The following is a 17,859-nucleotide window of genomic DNA, read 5'->3' as shown; positions in this document are numbered from 1 at the left end:
AAATCTTTCCCCTCTAACCTAAATCTATGCCCTTTGGTGCTGGACAGCCCTACCCTCGGGAAAAGACCTTGGCTATTCACTCTCTCCATGCCCCTCATCATTTTATAAACATCTATAAGGTCATCCCTCAGCCTCCTACACCCCAGCGAAAAGCATCCCAGCATATCCAGCCTCTCCTTATAACTAAAATCGTTCAATCTCAGTGACATTCTTGTAAATCTTTGTTCCATCATTTCTAGCTTAATAACATCCTTCCGAGAACAGAATGATATAGCAGGGGTGTTGACGTTGATCACGATACTAATGATGGGGTGGTAATTAGCTACATTTAATTTTGTTCTGCTTTTTGTGTACAGGACAGACTTGGGCAATTTGCTACATCGTCAAGTAGATGCAGTGTTTTAGCTGTGCTGGGGAACAGTAAGTTCTAGAGCACAAGCATTCAGTATGTTGGCATCCTGTGAAGTAAATGCCATTAGCTGAAGATTGGCATCTCTGATGCTGAGGACTACTGGAGGAGGTCAAGATAGGTCACTCACTTGACACTCTGACTGAAGGTTGCTGTGAATGGGTCAAATGGCCTACTTCAGCTCCTGATTCATATATACATATGCAGTGAAGAACAACAGAAATGAGCCCGAATCTTAGATCATTAATCAAACAAAAATGGAATTCATACTTTAGATTTGACTTATTGAATGAATGAAAACTTAGCAGGGATTTGGAGAGAGTGGTGTGTCTATTGAATGATCTGCCACAGGAAGTGGTGGAGGCTGGTACAATTGCAACATTTAAAACACATCTGGATGGGTATATGAATAGAAAGGGATTAGAGGGATATGGGCCAAATGCTGGCATTGGGACTAGATTGATTTGGGGGTATCTGGTCAGCAGGGACAAGTTGGACCAAAGAGTCTGTTTCCGTGCTGTACAACTCTATGACTTTACGACTCTATGTAAGAAGATAATCTGTTTAAGATTAATGACTCAATAGCAGATAGAAGAATGCCATACAAATGAATTCAGTTTTTAAAAATATTATTATACAATACAATGTATAATCTTAATGCTTGAAGTTCTATCTATGAAAAGATAAGCATATATTGAATGCATAAAATATACCAACTATTTTGTCACACCATGACTTCATGACAACTATTTACACTTATAATATGTTTTCAACCTAAACAAAGACTCCTCAGCACTCTCTAGTAGACACCAACAAGAAAGTAGGAAAGAAATTGTGGGAAATGTCCAAAAGCACAGACATATGAAATGGTGAAAATTATATACTTTGCTTCAAATGTCTGGTTGTTCAGTGGTAATTAGTTGTTACTTTTCCAAGGATATAATTAAAAATTGGCAATGTTAAAATTAACCATAAAACCTTGATTGTAAACGTTTAGGTAACAGCAGTGTAACTCTGCATGATACAGAGTGACCAACTCTGGTTACATTATATTGCTGCTTGATCCTTGCTGTGTGAATACAGGACTAAAAATCCATAGAGATTGCCACCAAGACAGGGATAGTATTCTGTGAGGTACGGGAGACAGTGAAAAAATTGATACAAGTGAAAATGAATCATTTCATTATTGGGACATATTATTTGATATGTTTTCGTCTTGCATCTCTGTTTAAATCTGTTTTGCTGCAAAGTCACTAACTATATTTATTCATATATGAATCAATGGATTATGCCATGAAAAATGTTGCATAATAATAGAATGTCTACTCAACATTTCCATTCATGCATATGTTATTAAAGATGTAATGCAGAAAGTCATTGTAACATACTGTACAACATCTAATTGTCTTTAACATTTTCACCAAATATATAATTACATTACTTTTAGTAATCTATTATGTTATTGTAATACACTGTACAATAGTTCATTGTAGAAGATCGGGTGGCAAAGTGGGTTGAAACTTTGTCCTTTCACCTCTGGAAATTAGTTCAATTCCATCCCAGACAGAGAGGTTGCAAGTATCCTCTCTTTGGCTATTTTAACAAAGGGTCTTAAGAGAAAGGATCACTGGAGACTCAACCCAATAACTATTACATATATAACATTCTACATAGTTTGGAAATGTCAGAGTATGGAGGAAAAACAATTTTGTAAAACTCTTTGGAAAACTACTAGAATTTGAAGAAAAAGTGCATTGCAATTTGGCTGGGAGATCATTGAAACATAATTTCTGCAAAAGCATATCAATAACTTGATAATCCATAAGTATTTATTATTCCAGAAATATAGGAACATTGGGGAAAAAATATGAGCAGAGGCATAAGGCAGAGAAAGAAGCTAATATCCCCGATATGTGACACTAGGAAGCTAATTAAAATGCCAAACGATGTTATGTCAAACTTCTGGAGAGTGGGCAAACAGAACTCCACTGACTGGGGAGTGGGGAGGGAGTTTGGAAGGTGTAAAATATCTCTTCACAAACTTCTTTAAAAGGATTCCACTAACATCCTAAACTAAAAATATGATTGTGAAATATCGATGTAAAACGTGATACCATCTAGTTCAAACTCAGCCTTTCTCTTTCTCTATAAAAGTATGTACATTGCTGCCAGGTATAACATTTAATTCTGTAACTTGTAGGTGACTTGCAGATATTACAGCAATAAAACACACTCTCCTTTGACATTATGTTGGTTTGATTTAAGACTTGAGCTGAAAATGTGTTGCTGGAAAAGCGCAGCAGGTCAGGCAGCATCCAAGGAGCAGGAGAATCGACTTTTCGGGCATGAGCCCTTCTTCAGGAATGGGGAAAGTGTGTCCAGCAGGCTAAGATAAAAGGTAGGGAGGAGGAGCTTGAGGGAGGGGCATTAGAAATGCGATAGGTGGAAGGAGGTCAAGGTGAGGGTGATAGGCCGGAGTGGGGGTGGGGGCGGAGAGGTCAGGAAGAAGATTGCAGGTTAGGAAGGCGGTGCTGAGTTCGAGGGATTTGACTGAGACAAGGTGGGGGTAGGGGAAATGAGGAAACTGGAGAAATCTGAGTTCATCCCTTGTGGTTGGAGGGTTCCTAGGCGGAAGATGAGGCGTTCTTCCTCCAACCATCGTGTTGCTATGGTCTGGCGATGGAAGAGTCCAAGGACCTGCATGTCCTTGGTGGAGTGGGAGGGGGATTTGAAGTGTTGAGCCACGTGGCTCAACACTTCAACTCCCCCTCCCACTCCACCAAGGACATGCAGGTCCTTGGACTCCTCCATCGCCAGACAATGGCAACACGATGGTTGGAGGAAGAACGCCTCATCTTCCGCCTAGGAACCCTCCAACCACAAGGGATGAACTCAGATTCCTCCAATTTCCTCATTTCCCCTACTCCCACCTTGTCTCAGTCAAATCTCTCGAACTCAGCGCCGCCTTCCTAACCTGCAATCTTCTTCCTGACTTCTCCGCCCCCACCCCACTCCGGCCTATCACCCTCACCTTGACCTCCTTCCACCTATCGCATTTCTAACGCCCCTCCCTCAAGTCCCCCCTCCCTACCTTTTATCTTAGCCTGCTGGACACACTTTCCCCATTCCTGAAGAAGGGCTCATGCTCGAAACGTCGATTCTCCTGCTCCTTGGATGCTGCCTGACCACCTGCGCTTTTCCAGCAACACATTTTCAGTTCTGATCTCCAGCATCTGCAGTCGTCACTTTCTCCTCGTTGATTTAAGCCTTGTTCATCGGGAAGCAAAACAGCCAGTTTTCTGATCCTAATATTGCAACTTAAAAACAGCGAACAATCTATGCAGAAATTTGTAGCATGTTCTTCCAAATATCGTTTGCAAGTATAGTTCTGGGTTAGGAACGGCTTTGCTGCTACATTTGTCATATTTGCTGATGAGTCACCCCACAGTGTTTGCAAACACTTGAAAAAAGCCTCTTTGGCACAGAGTTCAAATTTTAGCAATTCAGACAATAAGGAGGCTAAGTTCTGTCAAACCACAAACCAGCAGAATTCCAACAACATACAATAATGGCTGTTTAGAACAGAAAGACCCAAGAACCAAACTCAACTTCTCCTTGGAATAGATGCAACAAACAGGCACTTTCCCATTATTGACCTGTCAGGACCTTATCAAAGCTGATTTGACCCTGGCCCATGGGGTGAAACAACAGGTGTCCCTGCAGTTTTCTTGTGATGCCAGAAAGGAGCATTCCTATGTCCTCCACCTCCACAAAAGCAAAATATTTGCTGAGCTTGTTTGAACAATTACCAGTCGTTCATTTAAAGCCTGCTGACAAAGCTGCTTGACTTGGAAATGACCAGCCAGAACTTCCATATTTCACACTCCGACTAGGATGAAGATGCCCATTTTAACCTCCCATGAGCTGAAGATTTAATCTGGAAAAGATGCATTTATAAGATTCTGAGATGCAGACATGAAAATTATGTTTACTCTTGTGGGTCAGTCCAGAACTAGGTGGCACTGTCTTCAAATTAAGGGGTCACTCTATAGGACAGAATTTAGGGGAAGTATTTCTCTCGGAGGGTTGAAAAATCATTTTGGACAATTTTGATTCTGCAACAAGTTCATGCCAGTTTCAACCATAATAAAAATACCAAAAATTGGAGTCAAGTCTATACATTATAAATAATTGATAACATAGAGTGATTTCAGGGTAGTAATCTGATCAGTATATTCAGATGATGGTTGTAAAACACTTTATCTGAACAATATCTCTCAGTTCTTCCAACCTAATTAGGAAATATAAGTTCTGAAGAGTCATCATAATGGAGTCAAACATTCATTTTCTCTCCTGATGCTATCAGAACTGCTGAGTTTCTCCAGCATTCTTTGTGTATGTTTCAGATTTATAGCATCTGTAGCATTTTGCTTGACAGGCAATATCAATTTTGGGGAATAAATGTTGATTTTTTTCCAGGTCCTAACTGCAAAGAGTCATTTCAAAATTATGAAGTCCCATTACTCCATCCTCTAACCCCTAGCCTCTAATGCAAAATTTAATTTGATCTCCTGAAAAATTACTATCTCCTTTTCCAATAACACTTTCTTTTCAGATGAGTTTCTGTGACCTCTTCAGTTCCACTCTCAATGAGCCTAACAAAAACTGCACTCCATGTGGCTACAGTTGTGTTAACTCTCACGGGGTGAGTTTTATGTGGATGGCGTAACTACACCTCTCCACTCCCACCCCACACCAGCTGAAGAACACATAGGCCTATGGCTTTAAGAATGACACTTGTTGATACTTTTAGAGAGAGCTAGGCATTGCAAATAGTGAAATGCTTTATCTCCCCTTCCAATTCCAGTTTCATTTAGTCCCCTCCCCCACTCCTTACCTCACCTTCACATAAATTATTGAATTGGAAACATTGGTGATTTACTGGTGGTGGTTAATAAATGAAAAAAAAAATACTATGAGTGATTTGGAATTGGAAATAAAGTTCGATTGTGTGTAAGACCACTTCTGGGATACAAGCAAAACAAACAGGAAGTCCTAGTCTAGAGAACTGCTGACCAATCTGACTCTCAGCAGCTCCGCAGTACCAGGATTGAGTAGTAGCTATTGCTGGGACTAAAAGTAGTCCCTAAAGTTGAGGTGCCATAGATCCCAATTTCAGGAATGCCCAGGGACTTTGGATAGGCATACCTGACAAAACTAATAAAGGTGGCAGTGGGTAGGGTGAAGGTGTGGATTTGGGCTTTAGAGGTATATGCTTGGAAGCTGGGAAGGAATAGAGGGAGATGCAATCTTAGGAGGAAGCATTTGGTGGACATAGAAGTCCCTACTTTCTGTCTGCGAGGAGTTCATTCAAGAAAATATGCTGGAGTTCTTGCCATTCCCCCATCGTCTCCATTGTGACAAAAATAAATGTAGCAGAATCAGATTGAGACACTTAATTGGCAGTTAATTGTATACCTAAGGACTTTAATAGGTTGAGAAGTTGGAAGGTTGTCTGATACCTTAACTGGCCACTATAATATAAGGGACATAGTGGGATTGGTGAGATGCTTTATTTTACATTACCTCTGCCTGCAGAGTCTATAAAATTCACTCTTCCCTTAAAGAACATTTAAAATAGTTACTAAAGTGTTCGGAAGGGGTCTTTTGGCATGAGTTCAAATCCTACCTGCAACAGAGGTTTGTCATACAGAGACTGAATAAGTTAATTCAAATATCTTAAAATGACTTGAATTGTGAGGTAGTGAATAAAATCCAGTGGGCAACTAGGTACATTGGGTTGAAATCTCTTGTGTTTAGAGAATTTTAGAAATGGTCATAGGTTATTCAACTTTATTATAATTAAAAAGTAAGGATTTCATAGCTGTTTAGTTTAATTCTGATCTTCCTCCTCCTCCTCCTCTATCATCTGTTTTCATTTAATTCACGTATTTAAGTCCATCTTAGATACTGTGATTATCTTGGTTTCTACTTAAAGTAATACATTTCACAATCTAACGATATATTTGAAGATTTTCTAGCCTCCTTAATACATATCACTCTTTGTAAATTTATATACCTCCCTCAGTCACCAACATCTCAACCATATCCCATGCCATGACCTCCAATTCCCTGTCAGCAAAGGAGATGCCAATTACCTTCAGTCCGATATGTCTGGGGCAAATAAAACAAACTATTCAGGGCAGCTGTGGGCTGCCAATGTTTGACCAGCTGTCCATCTGACGTTTGGCTGTAAGAATCTCAGGAGATCCTAGCGCTGGCAAGTACTTCTGCCTGTGGAATGTTGGAGAATTTGGAGAATAAGATGAGAATGGTGCCATAGGGGCACAGGTAATGGTGTGCGTTTGGGAAGATGGCACAAGCAAACCTACTTGTGCTCATAGAAACTCTGCATCAAATTTGTCAAAATTAACCCTTAGCCAACTTTAGGTAAAATTCAACCATGATTCTTTTTGGGTTTATGACAGGGAGTGTGAAAACATTAACTCATTAGAGTCACAGAGTCATAGAGATGTACAGCATGGAAACAGACCCTTCGGTCCAACCTGTCCATGCTGACCAGATATCCCAACCCAATCTAGTCCCACCTGCCAGCACCTGGCCCATATGCCTCCAAACACTTCCTATTCATATACCCATCCAGGTGCCTTTTAAATTTTGCAATTGTACCAGCCTCCACCACTTCCTCTGGCAGCTCATTTCATACACATACCACTCTCTGTGGGAAAACGTTGCCCTTCAGACCTCTTTTATATTTTCCCCTCTCACGCTAAGCCTATATCCTCTAGTTCTGGACTCCTCCACCCCAGGGAAAAGATTTTGTCTATTTACCCTATCTATGCCCCTCATGATTTTATACACTTCTATAAGGTCACCATTCAGCCTCCGACGCTCCAGAGAAAACAGCCCTAGCCCATTCAACCTCTCCCTATAGCTCAAATCCTCCAACCCTGGCAACATCCTTGTAAATCTTTTCTGAATCCTTTCAGGTTTCACAACATTCTTCCGAAAGGAAGGAGACCAGAATTGCACGCAATATTCCGACAGTGGCCTAACCAATGTACAGCTGCAACATGACCTCCCAACTCCTGTACTCAATACTCTGACCAGTAAAGGAAAGTATACCAAACGCTTTCTTCACTATCCTTTCTACCTGCGACTCTACTTTCAAAGAGCTATGAACCTGCACCCCAAGGTCTCTTTGTTTAGCAATGCTCCCTAGGACCTTACCATTAAGTGGTTAAGTCTTGCTGAGATTTGCTTTCCCAAAATGCAGCATCGCACATTTATCTGAATTAAACTCCATCTGCCACTTCTCAGCCCATTGGCCCATTTGATCAAGATCCTGTTGTAATCTGAGGTAACTTTCTTCGCTGTCCACTACACCTCCAATTTTGGTGTCATCTGTAAACTTACTAACTATACCTCTTATGCTCACATCCAAATCATTTAAATAAATGATGAAAAGTAGTGGACCCAGCACTGATCCTTGTGGCACTCCACTGGTCACAGGCCTCCAGTCTGAAAAACAATCTTCCACCACCACCCTCTGTCTTCTACCTTCTGTATCCAAATGGATAGTTCTCCCTGTATTCTGTGAGATCTAACCTTGCTAACCAGTCTCCCATGGGGAACCTTGTCGAATACTTTACTGAAGTCCATACAGATCACGTCTACCACTCTGCCCTCATCAATCCTCTTTGTTACTTCTTCAAAAAAACTCAATCAAGTTCATGAGACATGATTTCCCATGCACAAAGTTAAGTTGACTATCCCTAATCGGTCCATGTCTTTCCAAATACCTGTACATCCCATCCCTCAGGACTCCCTCCAACAACTTGCCCACCACCGATGTCAGGCTCGCTGGTCTATAGTTCCCTGGTTTGTCCTTACCACTTTTCTTAAATAGTGGCACTATGTTAGTCCAGTTCCAGTCTTCTAGCACCTCACCTGTGACTATTGACGATACAAATATCTCAGCAAGGGACCCAGCAATCTCTTCCCTATCTTCCCATAAAGTTTGTTTTTGAACACATCAGTATTTTCACTGTACATAATCAAGAGTTCAGTTCAGAAGCAAGTTTTTAGCTTCTCTACTAACAGGTTTAAGTTCAGTTCAATTTAAAGGAAGCTAGCCACTGTAGTCATAGTATTTTGTTCAAATTATAAACTTTCCAAAACTGAACAATTTGGGATTGAAATCTTTAGGTTGTTGAAAGTGAATAGATTTACGCCATCATGAGAAAGCTTGTAGCCTTACATGTGACACATTTATAGAGATGTGGAAAAGCACTTGACCATGGAAGGGGCATCCATTTGTTCAGAAGAATTGGGGATATCTATTCTTAGTGTCAATGATCGGTGTAAATAAGGTGATAATATTTGTTCACTTGTGGAATATGTGGCAGTACGTCCTTCTCACCACAGGGGCTGGAACTCGCCTATTTCACTGTGAGATGTTGGATAACTGAGTTTCTGGTTTATATTGAAGACTCTTAACAAAACTCATACTCAATAGGAAAAGAACTTGTAATTTAATAAGCTGAGTAGAATATGTATGTAATAGAACAATCCTGATACATTTTCATGTATACCACACACTGAGCAGATTTGAATTTATGAAGCTCAGTTCCCTCATCTTAACTGTTCTGGAATGTGAATGTCTCATGGCCCTTACAGGCTGGGAAAACACAAAGGCTAAAACTGACATAGTAAGGAAGTTAGAAGATGTTCATTTGTGAGTGAGAGGAGAAAACATTCTTCTGTAAATTACATTCACTGACTGAAGGGTTCAAGGGACACTGAGAGAGAGACAGACAGACAGGACAGAAGCTGGTGAAAAGGTTAACTCTTTGTGGTCTGCTTTGAGTGAACTTTGGCTTATCATGGATTGAATGTTTGTGTGTTGTTCCCTGGAGCTCGAGATCCAGGAATGTTATGAATTTAATTTGCACTCTGAGAATCTAAGATGATTTTATTAAAAACCCATTTTGTAGGACCATGATACTGGACATGTTAGCTGAGCATGGTTGAGAGTGTGTTGCTAGAAAAGCACAGCAGGTCAGGCAGTATCCGAGAAGCAGGAAAATCGATGTTTCGGGCCAGAGCCCTTCATCAATTCTCCTGCTCCTCGGATGCTGCCTGACCTGCTGTGCTTTTCCAGCAACATGCTCTCAACTCTGATCTCCAGCATCTGCAGACCTCACCGTCTCCATGTTAGCTGAACAAGGTTACCTCATGACCTTTCCCACATAGTTTAGACTAGTCCCCCATTATGATGTACTGTTAAAAGGGAAGGTTATCTAGCCAAAGCAATTGGCCATTTGGGGCCTGGCTGGATCAAAGTTCTCCACTCTGATGTGCATGTAGCTTAATTAGTCAAGCATTCATAGACCTGTCAATGAGTTTCTCTTCCTCTGCAAACTTTTGCCATTTTATTGCTGCTTATCTGATTAAGGACAATTGGTGTTTTTTGTCATTTTAATACCAATTTCTGTAGAAAGACAGTTTGTTTGCAGCAATAAGGGGAGTAGCCTGAGGGAGCTCTTACGGGTAAGAACTGGAGCTGCTACACTGCTAATGGTTTTAGAATCTTAGCTCAAGCCTGGCTTTGTAGGTATCTATGATATAGTCTAACATTGATACTATTGGTAAATAAAGGTAATAATTTAAACTAAACTGTCTTTAAGAGTTTTATATTCCAAAGTACCACAGAATACAATCCGGGACGAACCAAGAGAGGCTTACAGGTCGAGTCCATCAGGGATTCCCTGATCCGTCTCGAATAGGTACTTGGAGAGGAAGCCTAAATTTTCTCTGCAGTTCAAGAAAGAGAAATTGGAAGGAGTCAATTAAACAGATACGAGTATAATTTCTCTGGACTTAATGTAATAGACTGTTTTGGGATATATGTTAGTTTACTTGTTTTCTGTCTTTTGTCTATTAACTCATGTTCAGCTGTTAAAGAATCCCAGCATCCTCTTGGGAATATGTTTCAGTACCCAACCACCACATTAACTAACAAAACAGAAAATGTAAACATATATGTTTCATGCCATGTTTCATTCTGGGATCTGACTTGTTGGGATCATACCAGTGTAAAAAGTATCTCACTAACATCACATCTCTTGTGTCAAAGATTTTGGTGATTTGTCCATGCACCTGAACATCAATGCTTCCTTGATCTTGGAGTATTTTAGTCTGACTTTCACAGACTTAAATCATGGCCCATACATTCATCTTAAGACCTGCTGAGATAGTCAATGTATTGGTTTTAATTTTCCAAAATTCTCTAGATGCAGGGAAGGTTCTATTGGATTAGAAAACAGTGAATGTAACTCTTTTATCAAAAAAGAGTGGGAGATAGAAAGCAGGAAACCGCAGTTTAAAATCTATCTTAGGGAAGATGTTATTATGAAGGACATTTGAAATAACTCAGAGGCCAGTTTTTCATCAGCAAGTTACTCTTTATTTACACATGGAGAATCCTTGATACTGATCTAGTTTCCTCAGAGCCAGCTCTAAGGCTAAACAGGATGACTAACATTCCTGTTCTTATCTGTCAGCCAGGGCTCTCTACACTGAGCAGATTAACAGCCCCAATTAGGGAACTCACTCTATGAGGTCCACCTGGCTGATCTCATTACAATCACTACAATTATAGCATTTGAGGTTATCAGGCAGAGTCAACATGATTTTGTGAAAGGGGAGTCATGTCAAACCAATCTATTGGAGTTCTTTAAAGAAGTAACAGGTTATCCGAATAAAAGAGAACTAGTAGATGTACTCTACATAGATTAGGAATAGAATTTAATAAAGTGCAACATCAAAAGCAGTTGCAGAGGCAGTGGCCTAATGGTGATGTCACTTAATTAGTAATCCAGAGTCCCGTGCTAATGGACACACATGACACCCAAATTCACCATGGTGATGGTGAAATTTGAATATAAAATCTTGAAATAAAAGCTAGTCTAATGTAGGACATGTAACCACTGTTGCTTGTAAAAAGCCATTTGGTTCATTTAGGGAAAGAAATCTGCCGTCTTTATCTGGTCTAGTCTATATATGACTCCTGACTCACAACATCATGGTTGATTCTTATTTGTCTTTGGCAATTAAGGATGGGCAATACAGGCTGGCCTTGGTAGTGATACCAATATCCCATGAACAAATAATAAAGAAGATTCCCATGCTGCAGGGTGTAACATCTTGGCATGCATTGAAGATTGGTTAGCTAAAAGGAAACAGAAAGTAAGCATAAATGGTTATTTTTCTGATTGGCAGGATGTAAGATGAGGTTGTGCCTCAATCTTTGTATAAAATTATTTGGATGAAGGACAAGAGATATGTGCCCAGATATTTAGATACCCAGTAAATTGCGTTAGCAATATAGACTGGAGTTGTATGTCAGAACCATGCAGAACTCTGATGGTAGCACACTCCATGGGAATTACCTGGAAAATTGAAGATTTTGATTGGCAACTCCCCTGCAACTGGAACCTTTCGGAAGAGTTTATTAAAGTCAGAGAATTTGGAGGGTTCCAACTCAGTTAAGCTAATAACTGTACAGGAAAATTAGAAAATTAAAAACCTACTCTAACTCTTTGCTATTAAACTGAACATGCAACTCACTATTTACCATATCTAAATCCCAACCTTGTCTGCTTGCATCCACATATCTCTAATAACAATGCCCCAATCGTATACCTCAACTACCTAATGTGATTCCAAACTTCCACCTTGGGAGGCAACACATATCCCATCCCCTCAGCGCTTTGTAGCTGACAGCCCCAGGCCACCGGCTTGACCTCCCCTCTACCCCCCTCATTGATGGCCTGTTATTGATGGCAACCATATACCATGCTTCCTCACATGTGCACATTACTTACAACATATCTGTGCACATGCAAGTCCATGGTGAAACCTGGTTTTCTCGATGCAAAGCTAGTTTCTATTAGCTCTCATCCTTTGTCTGTCCAAATTTAACATTCAAACCTTTTCAGCATTAAATTTCACCTGCTTTGCTTACATTATTTTGAAAAACGGATGAAACTTCCTGAAATTTTATATCTTATAAGAACAGTAGGTAAAGTCCATGATGGCAGCAAATATGTAGATTCTGTGCAAGAAATAGGCTTAATGGGGCAAATGGGTCCTTTTTAATTCTATGCTTTAAGATGTAGTTACGTGAACACTGGAAATATGGAACTTCATCACAAGATCAAGAACAAGATCATTCATTTCACGACATGTCCGCATCTATTGCTCCCTCCTCACTGTAGAAAGGGCTGCATGATTTGATTTCTAGCTGTTTTATATTAGTAGTATATTGAGAAATCCAATGAACTGTTTGTTTTTGCAATACAGAAGAATCAGCTAGAGAGAGGTATTCCCCCTTGATCTCCAAAAAAGTTCCTCTCCAAATTACATCCCCCCCACCAAAAAACATGGAAGTTATTTCATGCATGCTCATCAAATGATCATTTTTCAAACGGCAGATGAAATGCTCCTTTCCTACATTTACCCTCCTGAGTAATGTGCAATCAGATGTATTTGATTGGGTACTATAACTCAATTTGATATTGAACTTGATTTATCCAGATCAAACAGCAGGTTATGCACTTCATTAACAATGTAAAGCACCAACAGAATGTTATACATCCAGCTCAACGTAATAAATGGCTACCCATTTGTCAATACCATTCTTTGGTTTCATAGGCGTCATCTCAGAAAGTGTGCAAAAGTATTAAAAATGTGCCACTGACATTGGACAGGGTTAAATTCCCTTGGTGCATCTCTAACTTCATTGTCATAACTACCGCTGAAATTCATTAGAAACCCCATTTGTGCCATGGATGAGGTTTCTGTTAAGTTGTTGGAGTGTAAGAAGCCCCAAAATAAATTGACCCTGAGACTTTGGGACTGGATCTGTCCAGTTTGCTGGATCAAAATCCTGGAATTCTCTTCCAAATAGGTCTATGGGTGCATCTATTCCCTATGGACTGCAGAGGTTCATGCAGGTAGTTCAATACCACCATCACAAGGACAATTGGGAACAAGTAACAGATGTTGAGCCAGCTCCCACATGCTCTGAATGAGTAAAGATTAGATTAGATTAGATTAGATTTCTTACAGTGTGGAAACAGGCCCTTCGGCCCAACAAGTCCACACCGACCCGCCAAAGCGCAACCCACCCATACTCCTACATTTACCCCTTACCTAACACTACGGGCAATTTAGCATGGCCAATTCACCTGGCCCTGCACATCTTTGGACTGTGGGAGGAAACCGGAGCACCCGGAGGAAACCCACGCAGACACGGGGAGAACGTGCAAACTCCACACAGTCAGTCGCCTGAGTCGGGAATTGAACCCGGGTGTCTAGCGCTGTGAGGCAGCAGTGCTAACCACTGTGCCACCGTGCCGCCCACAAAGTTTACTTCAGTCATTTAATTCTGAAACTTTTATTTGAATTCCCACTGTATGTACATTCCTATTTTAATAGGCTGCTCCCTTTTCTTTCTGAATCGTGTGTTAGCTGCACATTTAAGTTTTCAAGAATAACTTTGCTTTTTGGAATATCAAAAAGGCACAGAAAGACATATGGGCAGTATATTAACTTTAATTTGACATCTAGTGTACAATGATGAAATAACAGAAGATTGAATGAACTATTATTTTTACTGTAGATGGAATAGCACATAAATATCAATAAATACTTTATTTGCAATAAATAGCTAAATTATAAATTGGTTAATAAAATTATGAGCAATGGCATCTGGACACAATCATGTCATCAAATGCTGTAAGTGTTAATTTGCTGTTACTGTTAAAATGCAGGAGAGTTAGTGGTTCATAGGATGCAGGAACGCAACAAGGTGCAGGAATAGCTCCATTAGAAAGATGATTCATCTTTGATTTGATTAGTGTATGCATTGTGGCAAGTTTGTACTTTTGAGGACAAGTACCCTCACAGTAAAAGGCATTGTAACTTAGAGGGGCCCTAATCCAGTCTGACCATCCAATCTCGTCGAAAGAAACATGTAATGGTCGCCTACAACATTGTATTTGATTTCTCTGGCAGTCCTCTGTATGGCTTTCACGGCGTGTGCGGACCTCTTTAAAAACCTTTTGCATTTCTATTTCCAGCTCTGCTTCAATGGTCACTTTGTCTTCAGGAGTGTGTTTGTGACTGGCAAACCAAGGAATCAACTCAAGTTCCAGACCATAATTTTCCTGTGGGTAGTTTATCCAGTATTCAACTGTTTTTCGAATGTCAAACATTACAGCCTTCTCATCATTTGACGTAATGACTGTACTGCCAAGGAAATGGCGCTGGAATTCTTTCCTTTCAACTGCTGGCTTGAGCAACTGGTATATTTTCACAAGCTGTAAGTTTGCGTCTCTCTTTTGCTGATGTAAATTTGTATTCTGTTGTAAGCGTTTGTAGAGCTTAAGTTCACCTCTCAAAATCTTTATTTCAGGAGAAACAAGCCAGTTTCTGGTCATGGTAATATTGAAGTATAGTCGCTGTTTATTGCTGGTCAGGTAATTTGTTGTTCTACCACTGGTTTCCAAAAATGTCCCTGTTACAAACATAAGAGAAATGTACAATTATTCAATAGAATATGGTGAATTTTCCTTTTATTCTCCTAACAGACTTCCTATAGTTTCAGTGCTGTGAATCTTTCTCCTAGAAAAAAAAATTGGGTTGGATATCAGTCTCCAATCCCCCAGGATTTTCAAACAAATATCAGCTGGGGCTCAGCTGGAGCACTCTTGTCTCTGAATCATAAAATTCCATGTACAAGTTACATCCTTGGGTTTGAATATAAAAATCAAGATTAACATTCTAGTACATTAAAGTGCACGCTGCATTGTTGGAAATGCTGACTTCCAGATGAGATATTAAATTGAGACTCTAAGGTGCATGTAAAATATTCCAAGCACTATTTGTAGAAGCATCAGAGATATCCTTCTCTTGAAGTATCTGCCTTTCAAAGTTTGCTTTACTCTTTCTGTGGCTTTGCCTGATGCTACTTTGGTCAGTTGTCAGCCATAAGCATATTGACTGATGGGGTAGACCCAATGGGCTGAATGGCCTACACCTCATCCTATGTTTCTAACTGTGGCTCAATTCAAAACAATCTCACTTGCGAGTCAAAGGTTTAAAGTTTATGTCCATTTTGGAGACCTGAGTACAAAACGTTCTAGGTTGACATCCTTGTGCAATAGAGAGAGTGCTATAGGTTGGAGATGCTGTCTTTCGAATCGGTTATGAAAAGAAGACGTCAGTTGCCATTTCAGGAGGCTCTGAAAGGTCTCATGGACATGATTTCATTGAAAAGCAGAAGAGTTATGCCCAGCATCCTAATCAATATTAATCCTAGGCCATCATCACTAAAAAAAAGGTCATTATCATACTGTGGATTATGGGACCTTGCTGTTGTTATACTTCCCACCCTTTAACAGTCACTACATTTCAAAGAATTTCAATAGTTGTATGTACTTATTCATGGAAGGCACTGCATCATTTCCTTTTTCGAACCGAAAGAAAGACAAGTTGAGGAATCACAGCTGTAACCCCCCTCTTTCAGATTGTTGGATCGCCAATGTCTTATCACCATGTTTATTTCTATATAGTTTAATAATTGATTTCAAATTGCTAGATCACTTTGATAACGAGTCAGATGGTTGCATAAAAGTAATGGTATTTTTCAGCAAGATCATCTCACCAATTCATATGAGAATCTGTCCAAGAACTTATCTTGTGAAGCATTACCAAAAAGGAAACAAATTATGGCCATGAGTTCGATGCTGTCAAGTTTTAAAGTATAGTAAATATAAAAAAAAGATATCACATAAAATATAGAATATAAACAGAAGACACAATGTTGAAGTTTTTTGTCTTGCATTCATCCAAGCAGAATTACAAGAGTCAGTTGCAGGAGAATCGACATTTCGGGCATAAGCCCTTCATCAGGAGTGAGGCTTGTGGGCTGGGAGATAAATGGGAGGGGGTGGGGCTGGGGGAAGGTAGCTGGGAATGCAATAGGTAGATGAAGGTGGGGGAGGAGGTGATAGGTCGGAAAGGAAGGTGTAGCGAATAGACGGGAAAGACGAAGGACAGGGCATGAGAGCAGTGCCGAGTCGAGGCTTGGGACTGGGATAAGGGGAGGGGAGGGGAAATGATAAAACTGGTGAAATCCACATTAATCCCGTGTGGTTGCAGGGTCTCAAGGCGGAAGATGAGGCGATCTTCCTCCAGGCATCAGGTGGTTAGGGTTTGGCGATGGAGGCGGCCCAGGACCTACATGTCCTTGGTCGAGTAGGAAGAGGAGTTAAAGTGTTCAGCCACAGGGCGGTGGGGTTTGTCGGTGCGGGATCCCAGAGTTGTTCTCTGAAATGATCCGCAAGTTGATGTCCTGTCATCCCAATGTAGAGGAGACCGCATCAGGTGCAACGGATACAGTAGATGACATTTGTGGAGGTACAGGTAAATTTCTGTCAGATGTGGAAGGATCCTTTGGGGCCTTGGACAGAGGTGAGGGAGGAGGTGTGGACGCAGGCTTTGCACTTCCTGCGGTGGCAGGGGAAGGTGCCAGGAGCGGGGTGAGGGCTGCTGGGGTGGGTGTGAATCTGACAAGGGAGTCGCAGAAGGAATGGTCTCTCCTGACAAGGGATTCGTGGTGCATCTGCAGTCACCAGCATCTGCATTCCTCAATTTCTCCTAGAACTACAAGTATATCAAGTCTTAAGTGAACAACAATGTTGATTATATGAGAGATGGGTCCTGATTGGTTAACAAATGGTAGACGCATTTCTTAATGGGACATGTTCCTTAAATATTATATTGTCTCTCTTCTGCACCTCACTGAAGCAGCCATCTTTGTGTGTGACTAAACAGTGGAAGTTGGAATATCACAATTGCGTCTGACATTCCCAAACATACAATTATCAACAGAGTTATCAGATAATAATCAAGGGCTAATGATGGTATTGCTGACTCAGTTAAGATCAACTGTTTCATCACAGACCAAGGATGTCTCCCCTGGCCTATATAGCTCAATATAACATTGAGATGTTTTTGGACTCTCTACACTAGGATGGTTATATCACTATTCTACTCATGAGATTTCCAACATTTCTCAAAAATTATTCCCAACCTTGTGCATGAAGGAGTTTGTAAAAGCTAGTAAATTATATATCACTAAAAACGTGATTCTTTAATGAACATGACAATATACAAGTATAAAGTTATAGAGACAAATAACTGTGACCTATTTGCTGGAATATTTGATATAATATTAAGGGTCACACTTGGCATCTGTTACGTTTTTAAATAATTTGAGCTTAACACTTTGAAAACACATGTATTTCAATAGTAAATGCTTTCACTAGGTCTATATCTGGTGCCACTTATATCTTCTT

At 40.3% G+C, this 17,859-nt stretch overlaps 1 protein-coding gene and 1 long non-coding RNA gene across 2 annotated transcripts in view; one reads left to right on the top strand and one right to left on the bottom strand.

Annotated features, from left to right (window-relative positions):
* The window catches only part of LOC148152156 (uncharacterized), a 142,178-nt gene that overhangs the window by 85,326 nt on the left and 38,993 nt on the right, over positions 1-17,859 (top strand). Inside the window, exon 2 of the long non-coding RNA XR_015757592.1 lies at positions 14,578-14,819. This is a non-coding gene — a long non-coding RNA (uncharacterized LOC148152156). The remainder of the gene's footprint in view (positions 1-14,577; positions 14,820-17,859) is intronic.
* LOC122549564 (bone morphogenetic protein 2) overlaps positions 14,042-17,859 on the bottom strand; it is an 85,824-nt gene continuing 82,006 nt past the window's right edge. Inside the window, exon 5 of the mRNA XM_087988721.1 lies at positions 14,042-15,014. Within this exon, the coding sequence (XP_087844847.1) occupies positions 14,191-15,014 (824 nt within the window). The 3' untranslated portion in view covers positions 14,042-14,190. The remainder of the gene's footprint in view (positions 15,015-17,859) is intronic.

This window comes from Chiloscyllium plagiosum, unplaced genomic scaffold (assembly GCF_037043375.1).
Source record: "Chiloscyllium plagiosum isolate Xiang-an unplaced genomic scaffold, Cpla_swu_hap1 HiC_scaffold_1, whole genome shotgun sequence".
NCBI classification, from domain to species: domain Eukaryota; kingdom Metazoa; phylum Chordata; class Chondrichthyes; order Orectolobiformes; family Hemiscylliidae; genus Chiloscyllium; species Chiloscyllium plagiosum.
The sequence above is the reverse complement of the archived record's forward strand: the minus strand, read 5'-3'. Positions and strand labels throughout refer to the sequence as shown.